Raw genomic sequence first — 26,273 nt, 5'->3', positions numbered from 1 at the left:
TTAGGTGTCAGCTCACATGTTACATCTTCAGAGAAATCTTGCCTGACCACCCTATCTAAAATAGCATTCTCACTCCCACTTTCCTGTTTCTAATCTTCATCTATATTTCTGTGTTTTATTTTTGTAGCATTTGTCATCACTGAAATTATCTTGTTTTCCTACTTATATATGCCCTACTACAGTTTAAGCTCATGATGGCAGGGACACTGTTTTTTTCACTCTGTATGGCAATTGTCTGTTTATAGTTTTTAGCACATAGTAGATGCATTATAAGTATCTGTTGGATGAATGAGTCTATAGAACAATCCTGATAAGTAGCTAGGGCAGGTGATATTATTAGTTATTGACCTGTAGTAAGATTTATGTTCAAAGAGGCTGCCTTGCCCAAACAAAGTCATACAAAGAAAAGTGATAAAAGGGAAGGAATCCAGTTATCTGAGCTCTAGTCCAGTTGCTGTATCAGCTGTAGTAAAAAAAATAACCAAGAACCACGTCTCAGCAAAAAACCACATTTCAGAGGTGAAAGAGCAAGAGGAGTCAGTGAGACAAATGGAAAACCAAGTATGTGGAAGGGAGGGGGAAATCCAGGAAATGTGTCATAAGAGAAGTACGCTTAAGGAGGGGTGATCATCAACGTCAAACTGATGCCGCACAGTATCACACCAATATACCAGACCACTGCACGGCCTTCTTGGTGTGGCCCCATACTAGTCTATATGAATTGTGTTCCTGGCATTGTATCACACCGTAGCTCTAGAAGGAAAACGGAGAAAAAGTTGTGACTGAGTTCACCAGCAAACCTTGAGAATACAGTTCCAGTAAGTAGTGAGGAATTATAGTTCATCACTGTATTTAACTCATTAGACATTTAGAGGATTTGCTAGAAGAGCTACAAGAAACAAATGTTTTTAAAGTAGTAGTGAGCTTTTAGAATAAATTAATAGTATTATAAAGGTCAACTATTTTTTGGCTATTGTGAAGCTCAATCATCACAAAATTTCATTAGTACTTTTATAAAAAGTGCCATGAATTATAAAACATTTGTAATGATACCCACACATTGAATAGTGTTGAAAGGAAAAAAGAAACTATATAAAAATTACAGGAGTTGGTATTTTTCTTCCTCCCATTCATGATTGTGTTTGAATCTTTTTCTCAGCTGACTCTTTTGGTGATCCCTTCTTCCCCCGGACTACACAGATACTATTAGAATATCAGCTAGGGAGATGGGTGCCACGTCTTCGTGAACCACGGGATTTATATGGTGTCTCTTCTTCTGGTCCACTGAGCCCAACACGGTGGCCATACCATTGTGAAGTCATCGATGAAAAAGTCCAGCATATTGGTATGTTCTTAGCAGTTCAAGCGATTCAGACATTAGCAAACTTACTTTGCCAACCTTGGTTTTAATGAGGAGACTCACAATGTTAGAAAACAGTACATTCCAACAGAAATATAACGTGAGCCACATATGTAATTTTAAATTTGCTTGTAGCCACATTTAAAACGACAAAAAGAAAATGAAATTAACTTTAAAAATGTATTTTATTTAGCCCAAATAGATCCAAAATATTTCACATTCTTTTTGTACAAAGTCTTCAGAATCTGGTGTGCATTTATCTTTACAGACATTTGAATTGAGATCAGCCACATTTCAAGTGTTCAGTAGCCACATGGGCTTAAATGGAGGCACTTGCAGCATTTGCTTGGCTCCTGAAGCTTTAGCAATTCTAAACAATAGCAAAGGGCATGACAGTGTCCCAGGCACAAACTCATACACAGAGTGAAGGCATAGATGGAGGCTATGCCGGAATGGCTGTGAGCTGTAGTCCTGCTCTTTGTGGCTCCCTGTCTCTTTCTCATTTCCTCCTTGTATGTCTGTCTTCTTCTTAGTGTATCTTTATCTTCGTTTACCTCTTTCTGCCTTTTTCCTTTTTTCCATTTCTTTTCCTGTTTCATTTTCTCTTTCTGCTTCTTTGTCTTTTACCCACTTTCTGCTTTTTCCTTTAATGGATGTTTATGAAACTGAAGAGTGTATATTTTAGTATATATAGATTTTTAATGTTTCTGTATGTGTGCATTCCCAAATTCAGTTTTTGCTTTCCTAGGTAAAGCTTATAGCCTCATCTCTCCAATCTATGCACAGGTATGACAGAAACATCCCATTGTTCACCATCTTTTCACTGCCACAACTCTCCACCTTTTGTTGATTGAGACGTTTATTGCCAGGTAGAGATCTTAAAGACATTCATTGGTGAATAAAAAAAAATTACACATACACACTTTTTATAACTATACTTATTACAGTGCCTACTAGGAGTTCTTAAAAACTAAATTTTCTTCATATATCATCTGGCATATAGCTAGATAGATATGGGGAGAAAGAAGAGGGGTGGAGAGAGAGAAAGAACACTGATTTTTGTTCATAGAGGATGAAGTTAATTTTCTTCAAGAATTCCAAAGTTATAGGGTTAAAAACATATTAAAGAATCCATGCTTAATAGTACTAAACAGAATCACTTATTCGCACCGATCTCTTCAAAGCTGAGTATATATTTATCTTCTGTAGTATAGGACATCTCTCTCCCTTTTTCTCCTTCAGTCCTTCTACCATCATCCCCACCTCTCCTCTGTTACCACCCCCTCCAACCTCATTTTTGCTACAGCACCAGGGCAGGAAATAAAAAAGTCAAGCAGAGAAAACACTGCCATGCTACTGAATTTGAACCTTCCCCCAAGCCTTTCTTTTTGTACTTTGGTTCTTTTTCCCAGCCTCCTCATGACTATCTGTGGCAGAGGGAATGGATAAGGAGCAATAAAGGAAAATCCCTATGCACCTACTGTGACTTCTGCCTGATTTCTCTCCGGTAGCCGTGATGAGAGAATGAGAGCAGAAGAGACCCAAAAGGAAGAGCAAAGCAAGATCCCATCGGGCCACTGCTTCTCAATGTCACTTCCAGCCCCATGTGCTCATTCCACTCAACTCTGTTCCACCTCATCTAACTAGAAAACCCTTCTGTTGCATCCTTGCCACACCTTTCTGTTCCTTAAATTTCCTAGCCCTCACTTTCAGCCGTCATTTTTGCCCTCAGTCGCAGGAGTCACCATTAGCAGCTCAGAGTTGGGAGAGGTTCTATTTCCTTTGGTTGCTTGGTAATCCCCCACTGTTACTGCTGAGGTTCTTTCAGATGAGGGCAGCTGTGTTTCTGGCCTCTTCTATTGAAATTTTAAATATAGTTTCTAACCAAAATATTGTTATAAGAGTGGCTAGAGTTTGTGGTGCCATCTTTCAGATATCTTATATAATAAATAGGCTTTGGCCGGGCGCGGTGGCTCAAGCCTGTAATCCCAGCACTTTGGGAGGCCGAGACGGGCAGATCATGAGGTCAGGAGATCGAGACCATCCTGGCTAACCCTGTGAAACCCCGTCTCTACTAAAAAAAATACAAAAAACTAGCCGGGCGAGGTGGCGGGCACCTGTAGTCCCAGCTACTCGGGAGGCTGAGGCGGGAGAATGGCGTAAACCCAGGAGGTGGAGCTTGCAGTGAGCTGAGATCCAGCCACTGCACTCCAGCCTGGGCCACAGAGCAAGACTCTGCCTCAAAAAATAAATAAATAAATAGGCTTTGGGCTCTGTGAACCCAGCCTCCACCCTGGTGAAGGTGCAGTCACCACACAGTACAGGTGCAGATGCAGCCTCTCTCAGCATACATTTCCCAAGATCCCCAGAGTCATGTCACACAGCTACTAGTGACATTGTCTGTGCAAGGTAGAGTCATGCTGGATAAAAGCTTTATTTTGGGCTATCCCACTGCTCATTTATTTTCAGTCTGTGTCCCTGAAATTTTTGCAAGCTCCGCTTGTCCTCAAGCCAACTGGAACACCCAATACAATACATCCTTGTGTAGGAAGATTCATAATCTTCACCCACGTTTGTCCTTGATGGCTTTTTCCACTTTGCTTGCTAGCATTTCAGAAAGTTTACTTCCCACAGTCTTACATATTGCCCTAGACCTTGCTTTTGTCACTTGACTATTGCAAAGATTTTACAAATTTGGATATTTGAAAGGACTTACAAGACTTCACAGAGCATTCTTCTGTGTGGCTTTTATTTAAAGGCAAAGGATAGGTGCAGCAAGAGAAAGATACTATGGCAAGCATTGGGGCTCAGGTGCAAGCTTTCCAGGGGCCTTATTCACACAGACTGCCTGTCTTCAGATTGAAACACCAAGATCTATGTGATGCATCTTAGCTTTAGAAAACCTCAAGGCAAAAGTTCCCACCTGGGTTTTTAGGCCCTTGTAGTCATGACATCAAGCCAAGCTATCTTCCTGATTCTGCCAAATGAAAACCATCAGTAAACAAACTGGCCACGCGGGGTTTTCAGGGGGAGTTTCAGACAGTAAACAGCACATCATACTGTTCTTATCTTGGCCAAGAGTCAAAGCTGGATAGCCAGAATTTCCCAGAGGTAAAAATAGAGCTTTTCCAGTCCAGCTATAAATTAACTCTGTCTTACACAGCCATATATCTTGAAAGTATTTCCATATCAGTTTATATATATTAATCTCCTTTTTTATAAACTGGTACATCAGATTTCATTAAATGGATGAATGAGAATTTCTTTAACTGGTACCTTATTAATGAATTTAAGGGGTTTCCAGTCATTGGCTCTGACAAACAGAACTGCATAAATATCCTTTTATGTGTGGCCTAATGCATTTATACATATATATTTTAGGGGTACTTTGCTAGAGTTTCTGGTATAAGGATACTGTCAAATTTTCCTCCAAAAAGAGTTGTATCAATTTATAGTCATAAAAGCAAATAGTTTATGAGTATGGTCAGGGGTCCTCAAGATGACTCATATTCAACGATTTGCTTCAAGGACTCACAGAACTCAAGAGAAGCCATTATACTCATGGTTATGGTTTATTACACTGAAAGGATACAGATTAAAATCAGCAAAGGTAATAATGGCATATAGCAGCGGTCCCCAACCTTTTTGGCACCAGGGACCAGTTTCAGGGAAGACAGTTTTTTCACAGATGTTGGGAGATGGTTTTGGGATGAAATTGTTCCACCTCAGAGCATCAGGCATTAGTTAGATTCTCATGAGGAGCACACAACCTAGATCGCTTGCATGCACAGTTCATGATAGGGCTTGTGCTCCTGTGAGAATCTAATGTTGCTGCTGAACTGATAGGACCAGTGCTGGTCCATGGCCTCAGGGTTGGGGACCCTTGCTATGCGGCAGAATCCAGGTGAGACCAAGCACAAGCTTCCAGTTGTTCTCTCCCTGTGGAGTCTTAGGAACAGGACTTAATTCTCCCAGTCATAATGTGAGATAATATGAAGTACTGCTAATCAGGGATGCTCATCTAGCTTTGATGTCACTGGTTTCTATTGCAGGCTGGTTATATTTACATTCAGTGCCCACATGGCTGACCTTAGTTACTTAGTCTCTGGCCTTTCCAGGGGTCAAAATTGATACTGTGTGTCCAAGCCCTCTACCACCACCACCACAATAAATCAGTTGTTAGCGTAAACTATCTGACATAGCCCAAGGTCCCAGGTAGACAAAGATACTCTTATGAGGCAAGGTATTCCAAGGCATCAGAGGTTATCTCCCAAGAGTTTAGCAAGGTCCAGACCTTTACAATGTGCAGGGTTTGGACAACCAAGACCTGCTGAGTTAATCATTTATGCACAGGCTACTCACTGTCCCTTGGCCTAGGCTCTCTTAACAGAGAGCCTAGTTTGTATAATATGATTATCTCCTATTTTAATATTCTACTATTTATACCTTTTGACAAACTTGTGCATAATTACTCAGCATAGAAATTAACTCATAATTAAGTAGATCCAGTTCTTAGCCCATTTTTCATTGATATTACATACCAAGGAGGCTGTGATTCAATTTTCCAATACATTTGATCATCATCATTTGACTTACTTACATAAGGGAGAGGAATCATTCCAGCAGTACCAATGTTAGACTGTATCTGCAGTATTGTAGTAGATGTAACCTGAAAAATAAGAGATAATGGCCCGTTACCTCTGTCATTAACAATTAATTGGTCCAGTTCATCATTATATCATATGACCAGAATGTCTCCCAGAGCAATGCCACTCAAGTTTGCAGGCTTCCATTCAACCTTTTCAGCTTCTAAGAGCAAGGTTGGTCTTAGAAAACTGACTTCACCTTTTTGGGCATCTAGTATAATTAAGGTAAGAGACTACAGTCTCTTGCTCTGAGCCTCTCTCAAAGCACCAGTGTAATACTAGATTTTCCTCATTACCTAATTCATTTATTTATACCTGTGCCTTGGCTATTTCTCCTATTTTTCACTTGTCATAATTTTTTACTCAAACATTTTCACCTTTGGAAGAGTTGTTAGGCTTATCCACTGTGCTGGTCTAGATTGTCAGCAGTAATACCAGTCTAGCTCGTGCCTCCTTTCAGCTCATTCCATTTTATTTAGAGTAAGGATATATAGGTATAGAACTAGTGGGCTATCTTGACCACCAAGAAATACAGCTCCATTCACTGTCAATCCGAATTTTGCCAGATGGGGTGAAGATACAGTCCACCCCATTAGGCCCATAGCAATTCTGACATAAAGGTTGAAAGGTAGGTTTCTTTGGAAGTACATTGCTGCCCTGATAAATTCAGGTTTTGGTAAGTCAGGAAGAAAGTTAGAATGAAAATTTGGAGGACAACTAGCAATGTATAAAAAAACTAGCAGTGGAAATTTGGAGGACAACTAGCTGAGTGCAGGGCCTTATACTGCTAAATATTCTTTTGTTCATATAACAGTGGACCAACTTGAACAACTACTTGAATCTGCATATGGAAATGGCTTATCCTGGCAATTACTTAACAAAGTCACCTATTCTGCCTTATGGAAAATAGTCATCTTTTATATCTGCCACATAAGACAAAATAAAGTCACTCCTCGGCACAATTTTGGAAATGCTGTGAAATCTTTTGGAGGAATACTTAGATTTGGATACCCTTGAAAAGAAGAAGTTATGTGAAATTTTGTAGCATGTGATTTAAATACAGAATAAACTGTCTGCTGTAGTTGCAAACACTTGTAAAGGCTTGAATATTATCAACTTGTGATGATGTATGTAACTGTCCTGAGAATCCTGTGCTAGAAAACTAAGAGGATGTAATTATCAAATTAGATGAGAACCAGATACAGACTAAAAAGGAATTAAATAACTAAGAGGAAATGGATACATGACTGGCAAGATACAAAGTACTGAAACTGACTCAAGAGGAAATAGAACATCTAAATAGACATATAACAAGTAAAGGGATTTAATTAATAATAGAAAAACTACTACAGAGAATAGCTTAAATCCAAATAGCTTCATTGCTGAATTCTACCAAACATTTAATGTTTAGAACATTGTACTGAACAATTCCTAATACTTCAAAAGCTCTTCCAATAACAGAAGAGGAAGGAATGCTTCCCCATCCATCCCTATGAGGCCAGTATTACTCTGATAATAAAACCACACAAAGACATCACAAGAAAACTACAAACTAATATATATTATGAATATAGATGTAAAATTCATCAGCAAAATACTAGCAAACTAAATCCAGCAACAAATAAAAAAAATATATATCATGAACAAGTGGAATCTATCCAGATATGTTGTTTGTTCCGTATACCCAAAAATCAATTAATGTGATAGAGAATATCAGTAGAATTAAAAAGAAACACAAGATCATTTCAATAAACATAGAAAAGGCATTTTTAAAAAATCCTGCACCCTTTCATGACAAAAACACCCACTAAATTAGGACAAGAAAGGGATGTCCTCACTAAAAGACATCTATGGAAATCCTACAGCTAATATCTACTTAATGGTGAACAGACTAGATGCTTTCCCCATAAGGTCAAAAACAAGACAAAGATATCCACTTTTCCACTTCGATATGACATTGTAATGCAGGTTCTAGCCAGGGTAATTAGACAAGAAAAAGAAGTTTAAAAAATCTACACTGGAAAGAAGGAAGTAAAACTATATTTGCCAATAAAATAATTTTGTACATAGAAAATCCTAAGCAATCCACTGAAAAAAATTTTTAGAACAATATGTGAGTTCAGCAAGGTTACAGAATATAAGATTAATATATAAAAATCAATTGTATTTCTATGCACTTATAATAAACAACCCTAAAAATGAACTTACGAAAACTGTTCAATTTGCAAAAGAATAAAAATATGAATACATTTAGGTAAAGAGTACAAGGCATACTCTGACAACTACAAAACATTACTGAAAGAAAATAAAGATCTAAGTAAATAGACATCCCATGTTTATGGATCAAAAGACTTACTATTATTATGATGACAGTCCTCCCCAAATGAATCTACAGATTCAATGCAGTTTCCATTAGAATACCAGTGGGTTGCTTTGTAGAAATTGACAGGCCGATACTAAAATTTATATAGAAACTCAGGGAACCCAGAATGACCAAAAAAAGAAAAAAAACTTAAGAACAAATTTGAGAGCTCACACTTTCTTATTTCAAAACTTAACTACAAACAGTAATTTAGTGTGGTACTGTCATGAGGATAGATATATAGACCAGTGAATACCAGTGAATAAAATTGAAAGTCCAGAAATAAGCCCATGTGTCTGTGGTGAACTGATTTTTGACAAGGATGGCAAGACTATTCAATAGGAAGAGCATTGTCTTTTCAACAAATGGCCCCAAGACAACTGGATAGATAACCACATGCAAAATAAAGAAGTTTGTCCCTTACCTCACACCATATACAAAAATTGATTCAAAATGGATCAACATCTAACTAACAGCCCAAACTATAAAACCCTTACAAGGAAACATAGAGGCAAATCTTCATGACTTTGGATTTGGCAATGCATTATTAAGTATAATGCCAGAAGCACAAGCAACAACTGGAAAAAAAATAGATGAATTGAACTTTATCAAAATTGAAAGTTCTGTGTTTCAACAGAAACTGTCAAGAAAATGAGAATTAAACCCATAGAACAAGAGAAAATATTTGAAAATTATTTATCTGACAAAGGACTTCTATCTAAACTATATAAAGAACTCTTACAACACAATAATAAAAAGACAACTAAATTTTAAAGTGTACAAAGGATCTAAATAAACATTTCTCCAAAGTAGATGAACAAATGGCCAATAAACACATGAAAATATGTTCAACAACTTTAGTGATAGGGAAATGCAAATTAATACCACAATAAGATACCTCTTTACACCCACTAGGATGACTTGAATCAAAAAGTCAGATGAGTGCTGACAAGCATGTGGAGAGACTGGAACCCTTATACACTGCTGTTGGGAATGTAAAATTGTGCAGCTGCTTTGGAAACAGTTTGGTGTTTCTTCAGAAAGTTAAACATTGAGTTACTATTTGACCCAGCAGTTCCACTTGTAGGTATGTACCCAAGAGAAATGAAAACATATATCCAAACAAAACTTAAATACAAACATTAATGGCAGCATTATTCTTAGCAGCCACATGGTGGAAACAACCCAAGTGTCCATCAATGGATGAATGGAAAAACAAAATACATTATTTCCACACAATATAATATTAATTGGCCATAAAAAGGAATGAGGTACTGATACATGCTACAACATGGATGAATTTTGAAACCATTATACTGAGTGATAAAAGCCAGACACAAAGGAACAAATAATGTGATTCCAATTATGTGAAATGTCCAGAACAGGCAACTATATAGACAGAAAATAGCACATACGCCTACATCGCACTCAAGGTTAGTGTGGTAGTGTTGGGGATTTTTGTATTGTTTTTTCTGTTCCCTTTCCCCAGATGCAATGGTTTTCTACTAATGTCTTATTATAGATTAAGTATTTTGTTCCATAAAGGGAGATGCATAGATGGGTCTGGGTGGAGTTTGGCAGAGGCTGCTGTTCCTCTCCCCAGTGCAGCACCACAAGAATAACTTTCTCAGGATTCTCTTTTTCCTTGTGAGCACCTAGTGGGATTCCCAGAGGAAAAGTCTGAAAGTGGGTGCTAACCCCCTACATCTTATATCTACAGCCCCAAGGGACTTCACACTCACATTTGGCTTTTTAAAATTTATTTTAGAAGCATTAGCTGTGCCTTCTTACCAGATTATATGAAGTTCAGCAGCATCTGCCTTCAGTGGGCAACTACTGAGGTCCAGTTTCACCTTGCAAATTTCTGTCTTTTTGCAGACTTTGGAGCATTTGGTTGCCCTGCAACCTCTTCTATGGTGGGTTGGTGAAAAGCCATTATTTGCAATTTGTCTAGTATATTTTTTGTTGTAAGGGTAGGGATGACTTTTTTTCTTTCTTTCTTTTTAGATGGAGTCTCACGCTGTCACCAGGCTGGAGTGCAGTGGTGCAATCTCGGCTCACTGCAACCTCCACCTTCCAGGTTCAAGCCATTCTCCTGCCTCAGCCTCCTGAGTAGCTGGGACTACAGCACACGCCACCACACTCAGCTAATTTTTGTATTTTTAGTAGAGACGGGGCTTCGCTAGTGTTGGCCAGGATGGTCTCCATCTCTTGACTTCGTGATCCGCCTGCCTCAGCTTCCCAAAGTGCTGGGGTTTTTTTGTTTTTGTTTTTGTTTTTAACATTATGTATCTCTTAGCTGACATTGGAAATCTGACCTGTAATTTTCAAAAGTGTCAAAGTCATGACATACCAGGAAAGACTGAAAAGCTGTTCTATATCGAAGAAAACTAAAATATACATTAAAGTTAAATGCAATGTATCTCTTAGCTGACATTGGAAATCTGACCTGTAATTTTCAAAAGTGTCAAACTCATGACATATAAGGAAAGACTGAAAAGCTGTTCTATATCAAAGAAAACTAAAATATACATTAAAGTTAAATGCAATGTGTGATTCTAAAGTGGATACTTTTGCTATAGAGGACATTATACAACTGTCAAAACTTTAAGGATTAAATATTAGAAATAAATCAGTATTAATGTCCTGATCTTGATGGTTGTATTATGGTTATCTATATAAGAGGATTTCCTTCATTGGAGGAAATATGTTTGGAGAGGATGGGGTATTATGTTGGCAAGTATTTCAGGGACAAAAAGGTTTTTTTTCCTGTTATTGCAACTTTACTGTATGTGTGCAACTGTTTCAAATAAAAAGTTTAAAAATCACATGCCTAGGAATAAATCTGATAGCCAAGATTTCTATGAAGAAGCAATAAAGCATTATTGAGAGAGATTTTAAAAGCCCTAAATAGAGGGATATAGAATGTTCATAGATTGAGAGACTCCTTATTTTAAAGATGTCAGTTATCTCCAAACTGATCTACATATTCCATGCAATACCAATCAAAATCCCAATTGTGATTTTTTTATAGAAATTGACAAGATACTTTAAAAATCCATATGGAAATGCCAACGACCTCTTAAAGGACAAAAATTGTAAGATTTACTTTACTAGCTCATAAACCTTAATAAAGTTACAGTAATGTATGGCATTGCTGAAAGGAAACAGGAAGGGATTAGAATAGAGAGCTTAGAAACAGACCTGTGTATATATGGTCATTATGACAAAAATGGAACTGCAAGAGAAAGTTAAAGATGGTCTTTTCAGTAAATAATACTGGAATAATTGGATTTCCATATGGAAAAAGCGAAATCTCACCCCAACCTTATACACAAAAGTCCATTTCAAATGGGTTAGGATATAAAAATGAAAGGTAAAACAATAAGACTTCTAGAAAATAATACAAGAAAATATCTTCATAATGTTAAAATCTGGAAAGACTTAAACAGAACATAAAATACCCTAACCAGGGGGCTGGGCGCGGTGGCTCACGCCTGTAATCCCAGCACTTGGGGAGACTGAGGGGGACGGATCACGAGGTCAGAAGATGGAGACCATCCTGGCTAACATGGTGAAACCCCGTCTCTACTAAAAATACAAAAAAAATTAGCCGGGCGCGGTGGCGAGCACCTGTAGTCCCAGCTACTCGGGAGGCTGAGGCAGGAGAACGGCATGATCCTGGGAAGCAGAGCTTGCAGTGAGCCGAGATAGCGCCACTGCACTCCAACCTGGGCAACAGAGCGAGACTCCATCTCCAAAAAAAAAAAAAAAAAATCCCTAACCATAAAGAAAAAGACGGATAAATTTGACTACAGTAAAATTAAAAACTTCAGTGCATCAAAAAATAAACCAAGGTAAACAATAGATTGGGAGAATATATTAATATTTGCAATACATAACTGACAAATAGATCATTTCTGGAATATACAAAGCATTTCTGAAAGTAATAAGAAAAGACAAACAACCCAGTAGGAAACTGGGCAGGAGACTTCAATGGGCACTTTATAAAAAAAATGATATTCACATGGCCAATAAACATATGAGATAATATCAACCTTATCGTGAAGTCTTATCTTACTGTGATTTTAATTTGCAATTCCCTGATCTTGAGGCTGAGTACTGTTTCACAGACACCTTGCAAGGTTAAATTTAACTTATACTAAGCAATGGTGAGCATATGGAGCAAATAGAACCTTCGTGACCTGCTGGTGGGTGTGTAAATTAGTATAATCATTTTGGATGATAGTGTGGCATTATTTACTGAAATTGATCCTGCCCTGCAACCTAGAATTTTTACTCCTAAAAGTGATGTGAGCACAGATGCTCTAAGCAATATGTACAAAGCTGTTCATAGCACCATTGTTCTTAATAGCCCCAAACTGAAACAGCCCAAATGTCCATTATAAATAGAAATGGATAAATTGTAACATTTTGTAAACTATTATATATCAATGAAATATGCAAATTACAGCAATATGCCACCACGTGGATTGATTTCACAATATACATGAAAAACAGCACAGAAGAATACCACATACTATGCGATTTTAATTTATATAAAGTTCAAATATGGGCAAAGCAAAGCAATGGTTTTATTTACACTTCTGTAGATAAAAACTATATTATACACATGCATATATATATGAATGCTTAGGTGGTAAAATTATAAAGGAGAGTAAAGAAATTATATTTATATTAGCATTATATTAAGGCTAATGGCTCCTTTTCTTTTTTTTTTTTTTTTTTTTTTTTTTGAGGCGGAGTCTTGCTCTGTCGCCCAGGCTGGAATGCAGTGGCCGGATCTCAGCTCACTGCAAGCTCGGCCTCCTGGGTTCATGCCATTCTCCTGCCTCAGCCTCCCGAGTAGCTGGGACTACAGGCGCCCACCACCTCGCCCGGCTAGTTTTTTTGTATTTTTAGTAGAGACGGGGGTTTCACTGTGTTCGCCAGGATGGTCTGGATCTCCTGACCTTGTGATCCGCCCATCTCGGCCTCCCAAAGTGCTGGGATTACAGGCTTGAACCACCGCGCCCGGCCTGATGGCTCCTTTTCAAAGGGAGGGAGAGGCTAGTGATGGGAAAGGGGCATAAGTGGAGTATGTAAGGTGCTTGCAATGTAATATTTCGTGGCTTATGTGGTATTTGCTTTGTGATAAATCAGTAAGCTGTAGTTCTTTGTTTTTGCACTTTTCATAAGCATAATACCTAATAAACATTTAAACATTTGCTTTGTTTCTGGCCATGTGAAATATGGATAGAAGTTTGTTTTGGCAGAATTTTTTAGTGGGCACAAACAATTGACAAAAAGATGAATACATCAGTGGAACAGAGTAAAAACGTCCAGAAATAGACCAACATGTTTATGACCAAATGACCTTTGACAAACGCACTAAAGAAACCCAATGAGGGTAAGGAAAGTCTTTTCAACAATTGGTGTTGTAACAACTTAGTATACATGTAGAAAAAAAAAATCCTTGACTTCTACCTCACTAGTACACAAAAATTAATTCAAGACAGATTATAGATCTAAACATATAAAGCTATATATAACCTAACATTATAAAGCTCCTATAAGAAAACATGGAACAATATCTTTGTAGTTGTAGAGAAGGCAACAATTCCTTAGGAGATAGAAAGAAAAAAGAAACAATGAAAAATTAATAGAGTTGATGTCATCAAAATTTAAAATTTCTCATTAACAGACAGTTAAAAAATGAAAAGGCAAGCCACAGTCTATAAAAATAAATACTCCCAACACATATATGACAAAAGACTTGTATGCAGAATATATGAAGAATTCCTACAAACCAACAATGAAAACCTAATTTTAAAATGGACAAAAGATTTGAACAGACATTTCTCAAAGACTTATAATAATCAATAAACATATGAAAAAAATTTTTCCACATGGGAAATGAAATTTGAACCACAATGAGATACCACTTTACATCTACCAGGATGGCAAAAAATTTAAAAGACTGACAACCAAATATTAGAATGTAGAGCAACTGGAACTCTAATACATTGTTGGTGTTCCCACAAAGTGATAAAACTGTATAATCACTTTGTAAAAAGATTTGACAGTTTTGTTTCTTAATAAAGAAAAACATACATGTATTCCCTGACCAGCAGTTTATCTCTTAGGTAAATAAAGATGTAACTATTATGTCCACTAATGGTCAAATTGTGGCAATCCATATTAGAGAACACTATACAGATGTTAAAAAATGATAAAGATCTATGTCTATTAAACATCTCTAAGATGTTTAGTGAAGTGGGGTGGGAAAAACAAATTGGTGATCAGTATATATACAATGATGCCATATACATGAAGAAGACATTGTGGTTAACTTATTGTGGCTGATTCCATCGCAGTTGATTAAGTCAGTTAGTACAAGACACTCTTCCACTGACAGCCATGTTGTTTTACATTTTACAACGGTAAGCCTTAGGATGAGGATGACAAAGTGGAGAGACATAAAGAAACTGAGCTCTGGATGACCACCGAGTCACTGATTATACCATCCCTTGAATCCCCTCTACTTCTGGGTTTCTAAATATGTGAAATAATATTTTTTTCTTAGCATATGCCAAAAGCATCTGAACTGGATGGTTGAAAGCAAGAAAGCCTAAAAAGATAGAAACCAAAATGCTGGCCAGGTGCGGTGGCTAACGTCTGTAATCCTAGCACTTTGGGAGGCTGAGGCGGGCAGATTGCCTGAGCTCAGGAGTTCAAGACCAGCCTCAGCAACACGGTGAAACTCCATCTCTACTAAAATACAAAAAAATTAGCTGGGCGTGGTGGCGTGCACCTGTAGTCCCAGCTACTTGGGAGGCTGAGGCAGGAGAATTGCTTGAACCCAGGAAGTGGAGGTTGCAGTGAGCTGAGATCATGCCACTGCACTCCAGCCTGGGCAACAGAGCGAGACTCTGTCTCTTAAAAAAAAAAAAAAAAAAAAAAAAGTTGATATTTATCTGCATAATGAGATTGTGGATTTTTTTTCTTTTAACTTTTATACGATAAACAAGACTGACAAAAATAATTACTTATAAAAAGCATTCCAAATTAAACACCTTTAATTCAGAACCTCTATTATTTCTGGGATTTCCTATGACTCCTGGATATCCCTTTTATAAGATCATTTGCATATACCATATCTCAGTGATCAAAAAGTGGGATCAACCACAGATAAATCTGAGAACAGATTATAAGAAGTCTCACAGTAGCCAAGTGAATAAAGAGATATATACAAAATGGAATATCCTTACCACCTACTTAGGCTTTTAAATCTGCTGTACTGGTGGTTAGGACCTGAAGGAGTCTTCTTTGGCTTACAAGTTTATTTTTTTTCTTTCTCCTTGGAAGAAAATGAAGCGTATGGTGTAGGGCTGAAGGCATGGTGTTGTCTCAGCCAGTCCTAAGGCCTATGGAGAAAGGAGCTGAAGGACAAAGCAGAAATCTTCACAAGTGATCCATGAGACATAATGGCACAAACAGCACTGATTTAGTGCTCATATGACATGGTAACTGCTAAGTGCAGTCTCCATTCTTCTGGGAACATGACTTTGACTAAAGGAGGACTCAAAAGAATGCAGGGTTGTTTTCTCAGCTCAAGAGTTTGCAGCTTTGAGAGAACTGGGAAACACGTATTTGTTATGCACAGACATCTGAGTTCTCTTGGGACAGTGGTAGCCACCTCTTTCAAGTAGTTTTTTGAACAGCAGACATCAACAAGGACAGCAGGAGATTGTGATAACGGAAAGATGAATATATAATTTTCCAGTCTACTTGAAAAAAAGATAGCTGCGAAATCTGTCACTGAATAACAAGTCAAGAAGAAGTGCCTATATCAGGAATCCATGTTGATGTTTAAGGCCATTACCGATGAAATTGCTTAATATAGAATACTCAGAAAATCTTGAAATGCTTCATTTCAAGCGAAAATCTACTTAAACAACCCTAGCTCTAGAGTAGCTTTTTTGCAATGACGATATTGCCAGACATAAAACATTTATGCAGTAGACGTATATTACATTATTTACATCTAAGGAATATGTGGATAAGAACTTTGCATTGTTCAACTATCCATTCATTCATCTCTCCATATGTCCATTGATCTCTGTCCATTTAATCTACAGACTTTTAACTGAATGCTCACCCTGTTTCAAATACAATGTAAAGAACAATTTTAGTGGGACAGTGGATATGGGTATCAGAAGTGGGTTACATCTGATTCTCAAAACACAGCTCTCAGTAAGAGTATTCTAATAAACTGCAAACTTGACCCTTATATACAAGTTCTTTCTCCAGTTATAACGATAGGGTTTCATGGTTCTCTACAATAAGGACTAGTTATTAATAAGTAAAGAAGAGCGTAAGCAGAAATTAATAAAATCTCTGTTTTCTTAACTGAGAAGTCTGGATTTCTTGCAACTTTTGAAAATCAGCATACACAGGCCGGGCGTGGTGGCTCACGCCTGTAATCCCAGCACTTTGGGAGGCCGAGGCAGGCGGATCACGAGGTCAGGAGATTGAGACCATCCTGGCTAACCTGGTGAAACCTCGTCTCTACTAAAAATACAAAAAAGAAAAAAAAAAAATTAGCCAGGCTTGGTGGCGGGCATCTGTAGTCCTAGCTACTTGGGAGGCTGAGGCAGGAGAATGGCATGAACCCAGGAGGCAGAGCTTGCAGTGAGCTGAGATTCATGCTGCTGCACTCCAGCCTGGGTGACAGAGTGAGACTCCGTCTCAAAAAAAAAAAAGAAGAAAATCGGCATACACAAAGGCAAATAGCTGAAATTCCTAATGTTTCAGAATGGGAGCTATTTTATTAGTTCATTAATTTTGACTTAAGTTGGTTAAGGCTTTCAACTAATGAGAAGATTTTAAATAAAACATTTAAAATTTTAATCATAATTTGCTTATCTTTATTATCAATTTATTTGGTTGTGTATGATTCATTTAACTCAAATACAGTGATACACGTTTGCATCAATATGGTAGACTGTGTTTCTTCTGTAGCTAGATTTGACCCCTACAGATAATGTCAAATACACTTCGGTTGTTAAAGCAGATGTACACATAATCTCTAACATATTTGTCCAGTAATACTTGTTTGTCATCAAATTCTTGGTCCATTAAAAATATACAAATAACTAGGGTAGTTAGGCTGTGAAGTCATTTTTCCCTCATCAAATAGGTCATGGTCAGAAAGACCTGAGAGTAGTGCAGATGACGTTTAAGAAATTTGAACCTAAAAAGAAGGAAAGCTGGTACCTAAAGGAGAAGTGGCAGGGGTAGGGGGCGTCTAATATCTTTACTGGCCAGGCGTGGTGGCTCACACCTGTAATCCCAGCACTTTGGGAGGCCAAGGCGGGTGGATCACGAGGTCAGGATATCAAGACCATTCTGGCTAACATGGTGAAACTGCGTCTCTACTAAAAATACAAAAAAATAAAAAATTAGCCGGGCATGGTGGCAGGCACCTGTAGTCCCAGCTACTCGAGAGGCTGAGGCAGGAGAATGGTGTGAACCCGGGAGGCGGAGCTTGCAGTGAGCCGAGATCGGGCCACTGCACTCCAACCTGGGCGACTGAGCAAGACGCCATCTCCAATAAATAAATAAACAAAATAAAATAAAATAAAATATTTGCTTTTGGGAGATAAACCTGAATATGTTTATAAGATTTATCTTGACAGCCATTATCAAGCAAGGAGGCTGAAAGGAAAGGAAGAATAAAAGGTAGAGTAAGATTCCCAGAGGTGGGATAGAATGGTATCAAGGGCTCAGGAGGAAGAGAACTGTGTTATAAAATAGGTATAAAATCAGTAATGAGCAAAAAGCAATCATGAAACTACTCAATATAATAATTCAGAAAAAGGTATGAATGAAATGTCATAAGTTGTATTACAGTGTGACAATGTTCATTATTACTTCCAATGAACCCTTAGTGCAATCTTACCCCACACAAAACACTACATTTTAGCCTATATCTATCAATGAATAATTTGAAAATACGCAATAAAATTTTCCTGTTTTATTTTGAAGTCATTTTCAAATAATGTTTCACTTTTTTTTCCAGATTGGACTCCTTCTTGTCCTGAGCCAGTGTATATCCCAACGGGCTTAGAAATGGAACCCCTTTATCCAGACTCCAAGGAAGATACTGTGGTTTATCTAGCTGAAGATGGTGAGCACATAATGATGCATGTTGCTGTAAAATATAATTTGGTACTTAGGTTAATCTCTGAGTTATATTTGTTTTGCTGTTTGTAGTGGAAATTTCAGATGACCAGTCCCTAAACGTAAAGATGTTTCTTTACATATTGATCCAAGTGTGGATTTAGTGCCAGTTATATTTTTGAAGGCGTATTGCAGTTTATGAAAAGTTACTTTAAAATTAAACATCATGTTTGCCATTAGAATGAAGAGTTATATTTAGAATGAATTTTGCTTGATATCAATTTTGAAAGATAAACGCAGTGAAGTGCTTTGCAACTATTATTCCCTCTAGTACAGCTCACATTCATGCATTCATTCAGATGTTTTTCTTTTAATTTCCTGACTCTGATGCACTTCTTGGCGTTATAATGTTTAAAAGCGAAACGATTACCCTACATTGCAAAAAAATATCTAAGATTGTATCTCAGGAAAGTGTTCTTAACACTCAAGATCCATATTTGTACTTTGAAAACTCTATTAATGCAAAATATTTTGTTTGCTTTCATGATACAGTATGCTAATAATCAAACATAGAAGTCTCAGAGTATATTCTCAACTATACTGCTCCTGAAGCAAGTGTAAGGAAGTATAGACTCCTCATAATTTCACCAACACAGTTTAATATCTTAGAGTATTTTCATATATTAAAGATAACTTCTAGGGAGCATATATATTTAACGGGCTAGCAAGACAAAGAGAAATTCACAGAGACTATTTCCTGTACAGTAAGCAATTCTAGAAATCATATACTCACAAACAACTCACAAAAATATACTCACAGTATTTTTAAACAACTGCAGAGGAATACCTATGATTTTTCCAATTTGATTGTGAATATTTACATGGCAAACATGCCTCAGAACTGCCATACATAACTGAAATGAGATCTGATTTAAAAAACTAAAATAACTGAGATGAATCAGTCAGGGTCTTCTCAGGAATTAGATAGCATACTCAGAGTAATTTAAGAAAGTCTAATGAAATTTAACTTAATGAATTTTTAAAAGGGTAGATAGAGTTAATGGAGATTAACAAGGGATGGTGGGAAGCAACATAGGACTATCAACAGAGCAGAACCATGACTGCTAGGCCTGAAAGGGTGAGAAGACAGAATGGTCTCCAGACCTGTAAAATCCTTTAGGTATAGGAGAGGGCAGCCTCGAAACAATTGTGGCTTTCAGTAAAGAAACAGACAGAGGGGGCGGAGCAAGATGGATGAATAGGAACAACTCCAGTCACCAGCTCCCAGCACCAGAGACACAGAAGACAGGTGATTTCTGCATTTTCAACTGAGGTACTGGGTTCATCTCACTAGGGAGTGCCGGACAATCGGTGCTGGTCAGCTGCTGCAGCCGGACCAGCGAGAGCTGAAGCAGGGCGAGGCATCGCCTCACCTGGGAAGCACAAGGGGAAAGGGAATCCCTTTTCCTAGCCAGGGGAACACACAACACCTGGAAAATCGGGTAACTCCCACCTCAATACTGCGCTGTACCAGGGGTCTTAGCAAACGGGCACACCAGGAGATTATATCCCACACCTGGCTGGGAGGGTCCCACGCCCAGGGAGCCTCCCTTATTGCTAGCACAGCAGTCTGTGATCTAACTGCAAGGCAGCAGCGAGGCTGGGGGAGGGGCACCACCATTGCTGAGGCTTAAGTAGGTAAACAAAGCCGCTGAGAAGCTCAAACTGGGTGGAGCTCACAGCAGCTCAAGGAGGCCTGCCTGTCTCTGTAGACTCCACCTCTGGGGACAGGGCACAGCTCAACAACAACAACAACAACAAAGCAGCAGAAACCTCTGCAGATGCAAACGCCTCTGTCTGACAGCTTTGAAGAGAGCAGTGGATCTCCCAACATGGAGGTAGAGATCTGAGAACGGACAGACTGCCTGCTCAAGTGGGTCCCTGACCCCTGAGTAGCCTAACTGGGAGACATCCCCCACTAGGGGCAGACCATCCCCCACTAGGGGCAGACCACCCCTGAGAGGAAGCTTCCAAAAGCAAGAATCAGACAGGTACACTCACTGTTCAGAAATATTCTATCTTCTGCAGCCTCTGCTGCTGATACCCAGGCAAACAGGATCTGGAATGGACCTCAAGCAATTTCCAACAGACCTACAGCTGAGGGTCCTGACTCTTAGAAGGAAAACTAACAGGAAAGACACCCACACCAAAACCCCATCAGTATGTCACCATCATCAAAGACCAGAGGCAGATAAAACCACAAACATGGGGAAAAAGCAGAGCAGAAAAGCTGGAAATTCAAAAAAGAAGAGTGCATCTCCCCCTCCAAAGGAACACAGCTCATCGCCAGCAATGGATCAAAGATGGACGGAGAATGACTTTGACGAGATGAGAGAAGAAGGCTTCAGTCCATCAAACTTCTCAGAGCTAAAGAAAGAATTACGTACCCAGCGCAAAGAAACTAAAAATCTTGAAAAAAAAAGAGTGGAAGAATTGATAACTAGAATAATTAATGCAGAGAAGGCCATACACGAACTGACAGAAATGAAAACCATGACACGAGAAATACGTGACAAATGCACAAGCTTCAGTAACCGACTCGATCAACTGGAAGAAAGAGTATCAGCGATTGAGGATCAAATGAATGAAATGAAGCGAGAAGAGAAACCAAAAGAAAAAAGAAGAAAAAGAAATGAACAAAGCCTGCAAGAAGTATGGGATTATGTAAAAAGACCAAATCTACGTCTGATTGGGGTGCCTGAAAGTGAGGGGGAAAATGGAACCAAGTTGGAAAACACTCTTCAGGATATCATCCAGGAGAACTTCCCCAAACTAGTAGGGCAGGCCAACATTCAAATTCAGGAAATACAGAGAACGCCACAAAGATACTCCTCGAGAAGAGCAACTCCAAGACACATAATTGCCAGATTCACCAAAGTTGAAATGAAGGAAAAAATCTTAAGGCAGCCAGAGAGAAAGGTCGGGTTACCCACAAAGGGAAGCCCATCAGACTAACAGCAGATCTCTCGGCAGAAACTCTACAAGCCAGAAGAGAGTGGAGGCCAATATTCAACATTCTTAAAGAAAAGAATTTTAAACCCAGAATTTCATATCCAGCCAAACTAAGTTTCATCAGTGAAGGAGAAATAAAATCCTTTACAGATAAGCAAATGCTTAGAGATTTTGTCACCACCAGGCCTGCCTTACAAGAGACCCTGAAGGAAGCACTAAACATGGAAAGGAACAACCCGTACCAGCCATTGCAAAAACATGCCAAAATGTAAAGACCATCGAGGCTAGGAAGAAACTGCATCAACTAATGAGCAAAATAACCAGTTAATATCATAATGACAGGATCAAGTTCACACATAACAATATTAACCTTAAATGTAAATGGACTAAATGCTCCAATTAAAAGACACAGACTGGCAAACTGGATAAAGAGTCAAGACCCATCAGTTTGCTGTATTCAGGAGACCCATCTCACATGCAGAGACATACATAGGCTCAAAATAAAGGGATGGAGGAAGATCTACCAAGCAAATGGAGAACAAAAAAAAGCAGGGGTTGCAATTCTAGTCTCTGATAAAACAGACTTTAAACCATCAAAGATCAAAAGAGACAAAGAAGGCCACTACATAATGGTAAAGGGATCAATTCATCAGGAAGAGCTAACTAGCCTAAATATATATGCACCCAATACAGGAGCACCCAGATTCATAAAGCAAGTCCTTAGAGACTTACAAAGAGACTTAGACTCCCATACAATAATAATGGGAGACTTCAACACCCCACCGTCAACATTAGACAGATCAACGAGACAGAAAGTTAACAAGGATATCCAGGAATTGAACTCATCTCTGCAGCAAGCAGACCTAATAGACATCTATAGAACTCTCCACCCCAAATCAACAGAATATACATTCTTCTCAGCACCACATCACACTTATTCCAAAATTGACCACATAATTGGAAGTAAAGCACTCCTCAGCAAATGTACAAGAACAAAAATTACAACAAACTGTCTCTCAGACCACAGTGCAATCAAACTAGAACTCAGGACTAAGAAACTCAATCAAAACCGCTCAACTACATGGAAACTGAATAACCTGCTCCTGAATGACTACTGGGTACATAACGAAATGAAGGCAGAAATAAAGATGTTCTTTGAAACCAATGAGAACAAAGATACAACATACCAGAATCTCTGGGACACATTTAAAGCAGTGTGTAGAGGGAAATTTATAGCACTGAATGCCCACAAGAGAAAGCTGAAAAGATCTAAAATTGACACTCTAACATCACAATTAAAAGAACTAGAGAAGCAAGAGCAAACACATTCAAAAACCTAGCAGAAGGCAAGAAGTAACTAAGATCAGAGCAGAACTGAAGGAGATAGAGACACAAAAAACCCTCCAAAAAAATCAATGAATCCAGGAGTTGGTTTTTTGAATAGATCAACAAAATTGATAGACCGCTAGCAAGACTAATAAAGAAGAAAAGAGAGAAGAATCAAATAGATGCAATAAAAAATGATAAAGGGGATATCACCACCGACCCCACAGAAATACAAACTACCATCAGAGAATACTATAAACACCTCTACGCAAATCAACTAGAAAATCTAGAAGAAATGGATAATTTCCTGGACACTTATACTCTCCCAAGACTAAACCAGGAAGAAGCTGAATCCCTGAATAGACCAATAGCAGGCTCTGAAATTGAGGCAATAATTAATCGCCTACCAACCAAAAAAAGTCCAGGACCAGATGGATTCACAGCTGAATTCTACCAGAGGTACAAGGAGGAGCCAGTACCATTCCTTCTGAAACTATTCCAATCAATAGAAAAAGAGGGAATCCTCCCTAACTCATTTTATGAGGCCAACATCATCCTGATACCAAAGCCTGGCAGAGACACAACAAAAAAAGAGAATTTTAGACCAATATCCCTGATGAACATCGATGCAAAAATCCTCAATAAAATACTGGCAAACCGGATCCAGCAGCACATCAAAAAGCTTATCCACCATGATCAAGTAGGCTTCATCCCTGGGATGCAAGGCTGGTTCAACAAACGCAAATCAATAAATGTAATCCAGCATATAAACAGAACCAAAGACAAAAACCACATGATTATCTCAACAGATACAGAAAAGGCCTTTGACAAAATTCAACAGCCCTTCATGCTAAAAACGCTCAATAAATTCGGTATTGAGGGAACGAACGTACCTCAAAATAATAAGAGCTATTTATGACAAACCCACAGCCAATATCATACTGAATGGGCAAAAACTGGAAAAATTCCCTTTGAAAACTGGCACAAGACAGGGATGCCCTCTCTCACACCCTCCTATTCAACATAGTGTTGGAAGTTCTGGCTAGGGCAATCAGGCAAGAGAAAGAAATCAAGGGTATTCAGTCAGGAAAAGAAGAAGTCAAATTGTCCCTGTTCGCAGATGACATGATTGTATATTTAGAAAACCCCATTGTCTCAGCCCAAAATCTCCTTAAGCTGATAAGAAACTTCAGCAAAATCTCAGGATACAAAACTAATGTGCAAAAATCACAAGCATTCTTATACACCAGTAACAGACAAGCAGAGAGCCAAATCATGAATGAACTTCCATTCACAATTGCTTCAAAGAGAATAAAATACCTAGGAATCCAACTTACAAGGGATGTAAAGGACCTCTTCAAGGAGAACTACAAACCACTGCTCAGTGAAATCAAAGAGGACACAAACAAATGGAAGAACATACCATGCTCATGGATAGGAAGAATCAATATTGTGAAAATGGCCATACTGCCCAAGGTTATTTATAGATTCAATGCCATCCCCATCAAGCTACCAATGAGTTTCTTCACAGAAGTGGAAAAAACTGCTTTAAAGTTCATATGGAACCAAAAAAGGGCCCGCATTGCCTAAGTCAAAAGAACAAAGCTGGAGGCATCACGCTACCTGACTTCAAACTATACTACAAGGCTACAGTAACCAAAACAGCATGGTACTGGTACCAAAACAGAGATACAGACCAATGGAACAGAACAGAGTCCTCAGAAATAATACCACACATCTACAGCCATCTGATCTTTGACAAACCTGAGAGAAACAAGAAATGGGGAAAAGATTCCCTATTTAATAAATAGTGCTGGGAAAATTGGCTAGCCATAAGTAGAAAGCTGAAACTGGATCCTTTCCTTACTCTTTATATGAAAATTAATTCAAGATGGATTAGAGACTTAAATGTTAGACCTAATACCATAAAATCCCTAGATGAAAACCTAGGTAATACCATTCAGGACATAGGCATGGGTAAGGACTTCATGTCTAAAACACCAAAAGCAATGGCAACAAAAGCCAAAATTGACAAATGGGATCTAATTAAAGAGCTTCTGCACAGCAAAAGAAACTACCATCAGAGTGAACAGGCAACCTACAGAATGGGAGAAAATTTTTGCAATCTACTCTTCTGACAAAGGGCGAATATCCAGAACCTACGAAGAACTCAAACAAATTTACAAGAAAAAAACAAACAACCCCATCAAAAAGTGGGCAAAGGATATGAACCGACATTTCTCAAAAGAAGACATTCACACAGCCAACAGACACATGAAAAAATGCTTATCATCACTGGCCATCAGAGAAATGCAAATCAAAACCACAATGAGATACCATCTCACACCAGTTAGAATGGCAATCATTAAAAAATCAGGAAACAACAGGTGCTGGAGAGGATGTGGAGAAATAGGAACACTTTTACACTGTTGGTGGGATTGTAAACTAGTTCAACCATTATGGAAAACAGTACGGCGATTCCTCAAGGATCTAGAACTAGAAGTACCATATGACCCAGCCATCCCATTACTGGGTATATACCCAAAGGATTATAAATCATGCTGCTATAAAGACACATGCATACGTATGTTTATTGCGGCACTATTCACAATAGCAAAGACTTGGAATCAACCCAAATGTCCATCAGTGACAGACTGGATTAAGAAAATGTGGGCCGGGCGCGGTGGCTCAAGCCTGTAATCCCAGCACTTTGGGAGGCCGAGACGGGTGGATCACAAGGTCAGGAGATCGAGACCATCCTGGCTAACACGGTGAAACCCCATCTCTACTAAAAATACAAAAAAAACTAGCCGGGCGAGGTGGCGGGCGCCTGTAGTCCCAGCTACTCGGGAGGCTGAGGCAGGAGAATGGCGTGAACCCGGGAGGCGAAGTTTGCAGTGAGCTGAGATCTGGCCACTGCACTCCAGTCCGGGCGACAGAGCGAGACTCCGCCTCAAAAAAAAAAGAAAACAAAACAAAAGAAAAAAAGAAAATGTGGCACATATACACCATGGAATACTATGCAGCCATAAAAAAGGATGAGTTTGTGTCCTTTGAAGGGACATGGATGCAGCTGGAAACCATCATTCTCAGCAAACTATCACAAGAACAGAAAACCAAACACCTCATGTTCTCACTCATAGGTGGGAACTGAACAATGAGATCACCTGGACTCGGGAAGGGGAACATCACATACTGGGGCCTATCATGGAGAGGGGGAGGGGGGAGGGATTGCATTGGGAGTTATACCTGATGTAAGTGACGAGTTGATGGGTGCAGCACACCAACATGGCACAAGTATACATATGTAACAAACCTGCAAGTTATGCACATGTACCCTAGAACTTAAAGTATTAAAAAAACAAAAAAAACAAAACCAAAA

The 26,273-nt window shown here is 38.6% G+C and overlaps 2 protein-coding genes across 11 annotated transcripts in view; one reads left to right on the top strand and one right to left on the bottom strand.

Annotated features, from left to right (window-relative positions):
- Positions 1–26,273, bottom strand: part of CYREN (cell cycle regulator of NHEJ) — a 188,927-nt gene that overhangs the window by 8,429 nt on the left and 154,225 nt on the right. Inside the window, exons 3-4 of one of the 3 annotated variants that reach the window (XM_033194682.1) lie at positions 5,961–6,029; positions 4,299–4,337 (exon numbers count right to left, since the gene is read on the bottom strand). In XM_033194682.1, coding sequence (XP_033050573.1) covers positions 4,314–4,337; positions 5,961–6,029 — 93 coding nt within the window. In that variant the 3' untranslated portion in view covers positions 4,299–4,313. Of the gene's footprint in view, positions 1–4,298; positions 4,338–5,369; positions 6,030–26,273 lie in introns of those variants that run through there. The other 2 variants (XM_033194683.1, XM_033194681.1) reach the window with 2 other exon arrangements.
- Positions 1–26,273, top strand: part of AGBL3 (ATP/GTP binding protein like 3) — a 142,667-nt gene that overhangs the window by 5,764 nt on the left and 110,630 nt on the right. For 6 of the 8 annotated variants that reach the window (XM_033194661.1, XM_033194665.1, XM_033194662.1 and 3 more), the window contains exons 4-5: positions 1,160–1,345; positions 18,453–18,560. In XM_033194661.1, coding sequence (XP_033050552.1) covers positions 1,160–1,345; positions 18,453–18,560 — 294 coding nt within the window. Of the gene's footprint in view, positions 1–1,159; positions 1,346–2,772; positions 3,375–18,452; positions 18,561–26,273 lie in introns of those variants that run through there. The other 2 variants (XM_033194667.1, XM_033194666.1) reach the window with 2 other exon arrangements.

The sequence above is a fragment of the Trachypithecus francoisi genome, unplaced genomic scaffold (assembly GCF_009764315.1).
Source record: "Trachypithecus francoisi isolate TF-2019V2 unplaced genomic scaffold, Tfra_2.0 Lachesis_group4, whole genome shotgun sequence".
In the NCBI taxonomy this organism is placed as follows: domain Eukaryota; kingdom Metazoa; phylum Chordata; class Mammalia; order Primates; family Cercopithecidae; genus Trachypithecus; species Trachypithecus francoisi.
Note: the sequence above shows the minus strand (reverse complement) of the source record. Positions and strands in the feature narration are given on the sequence as shown.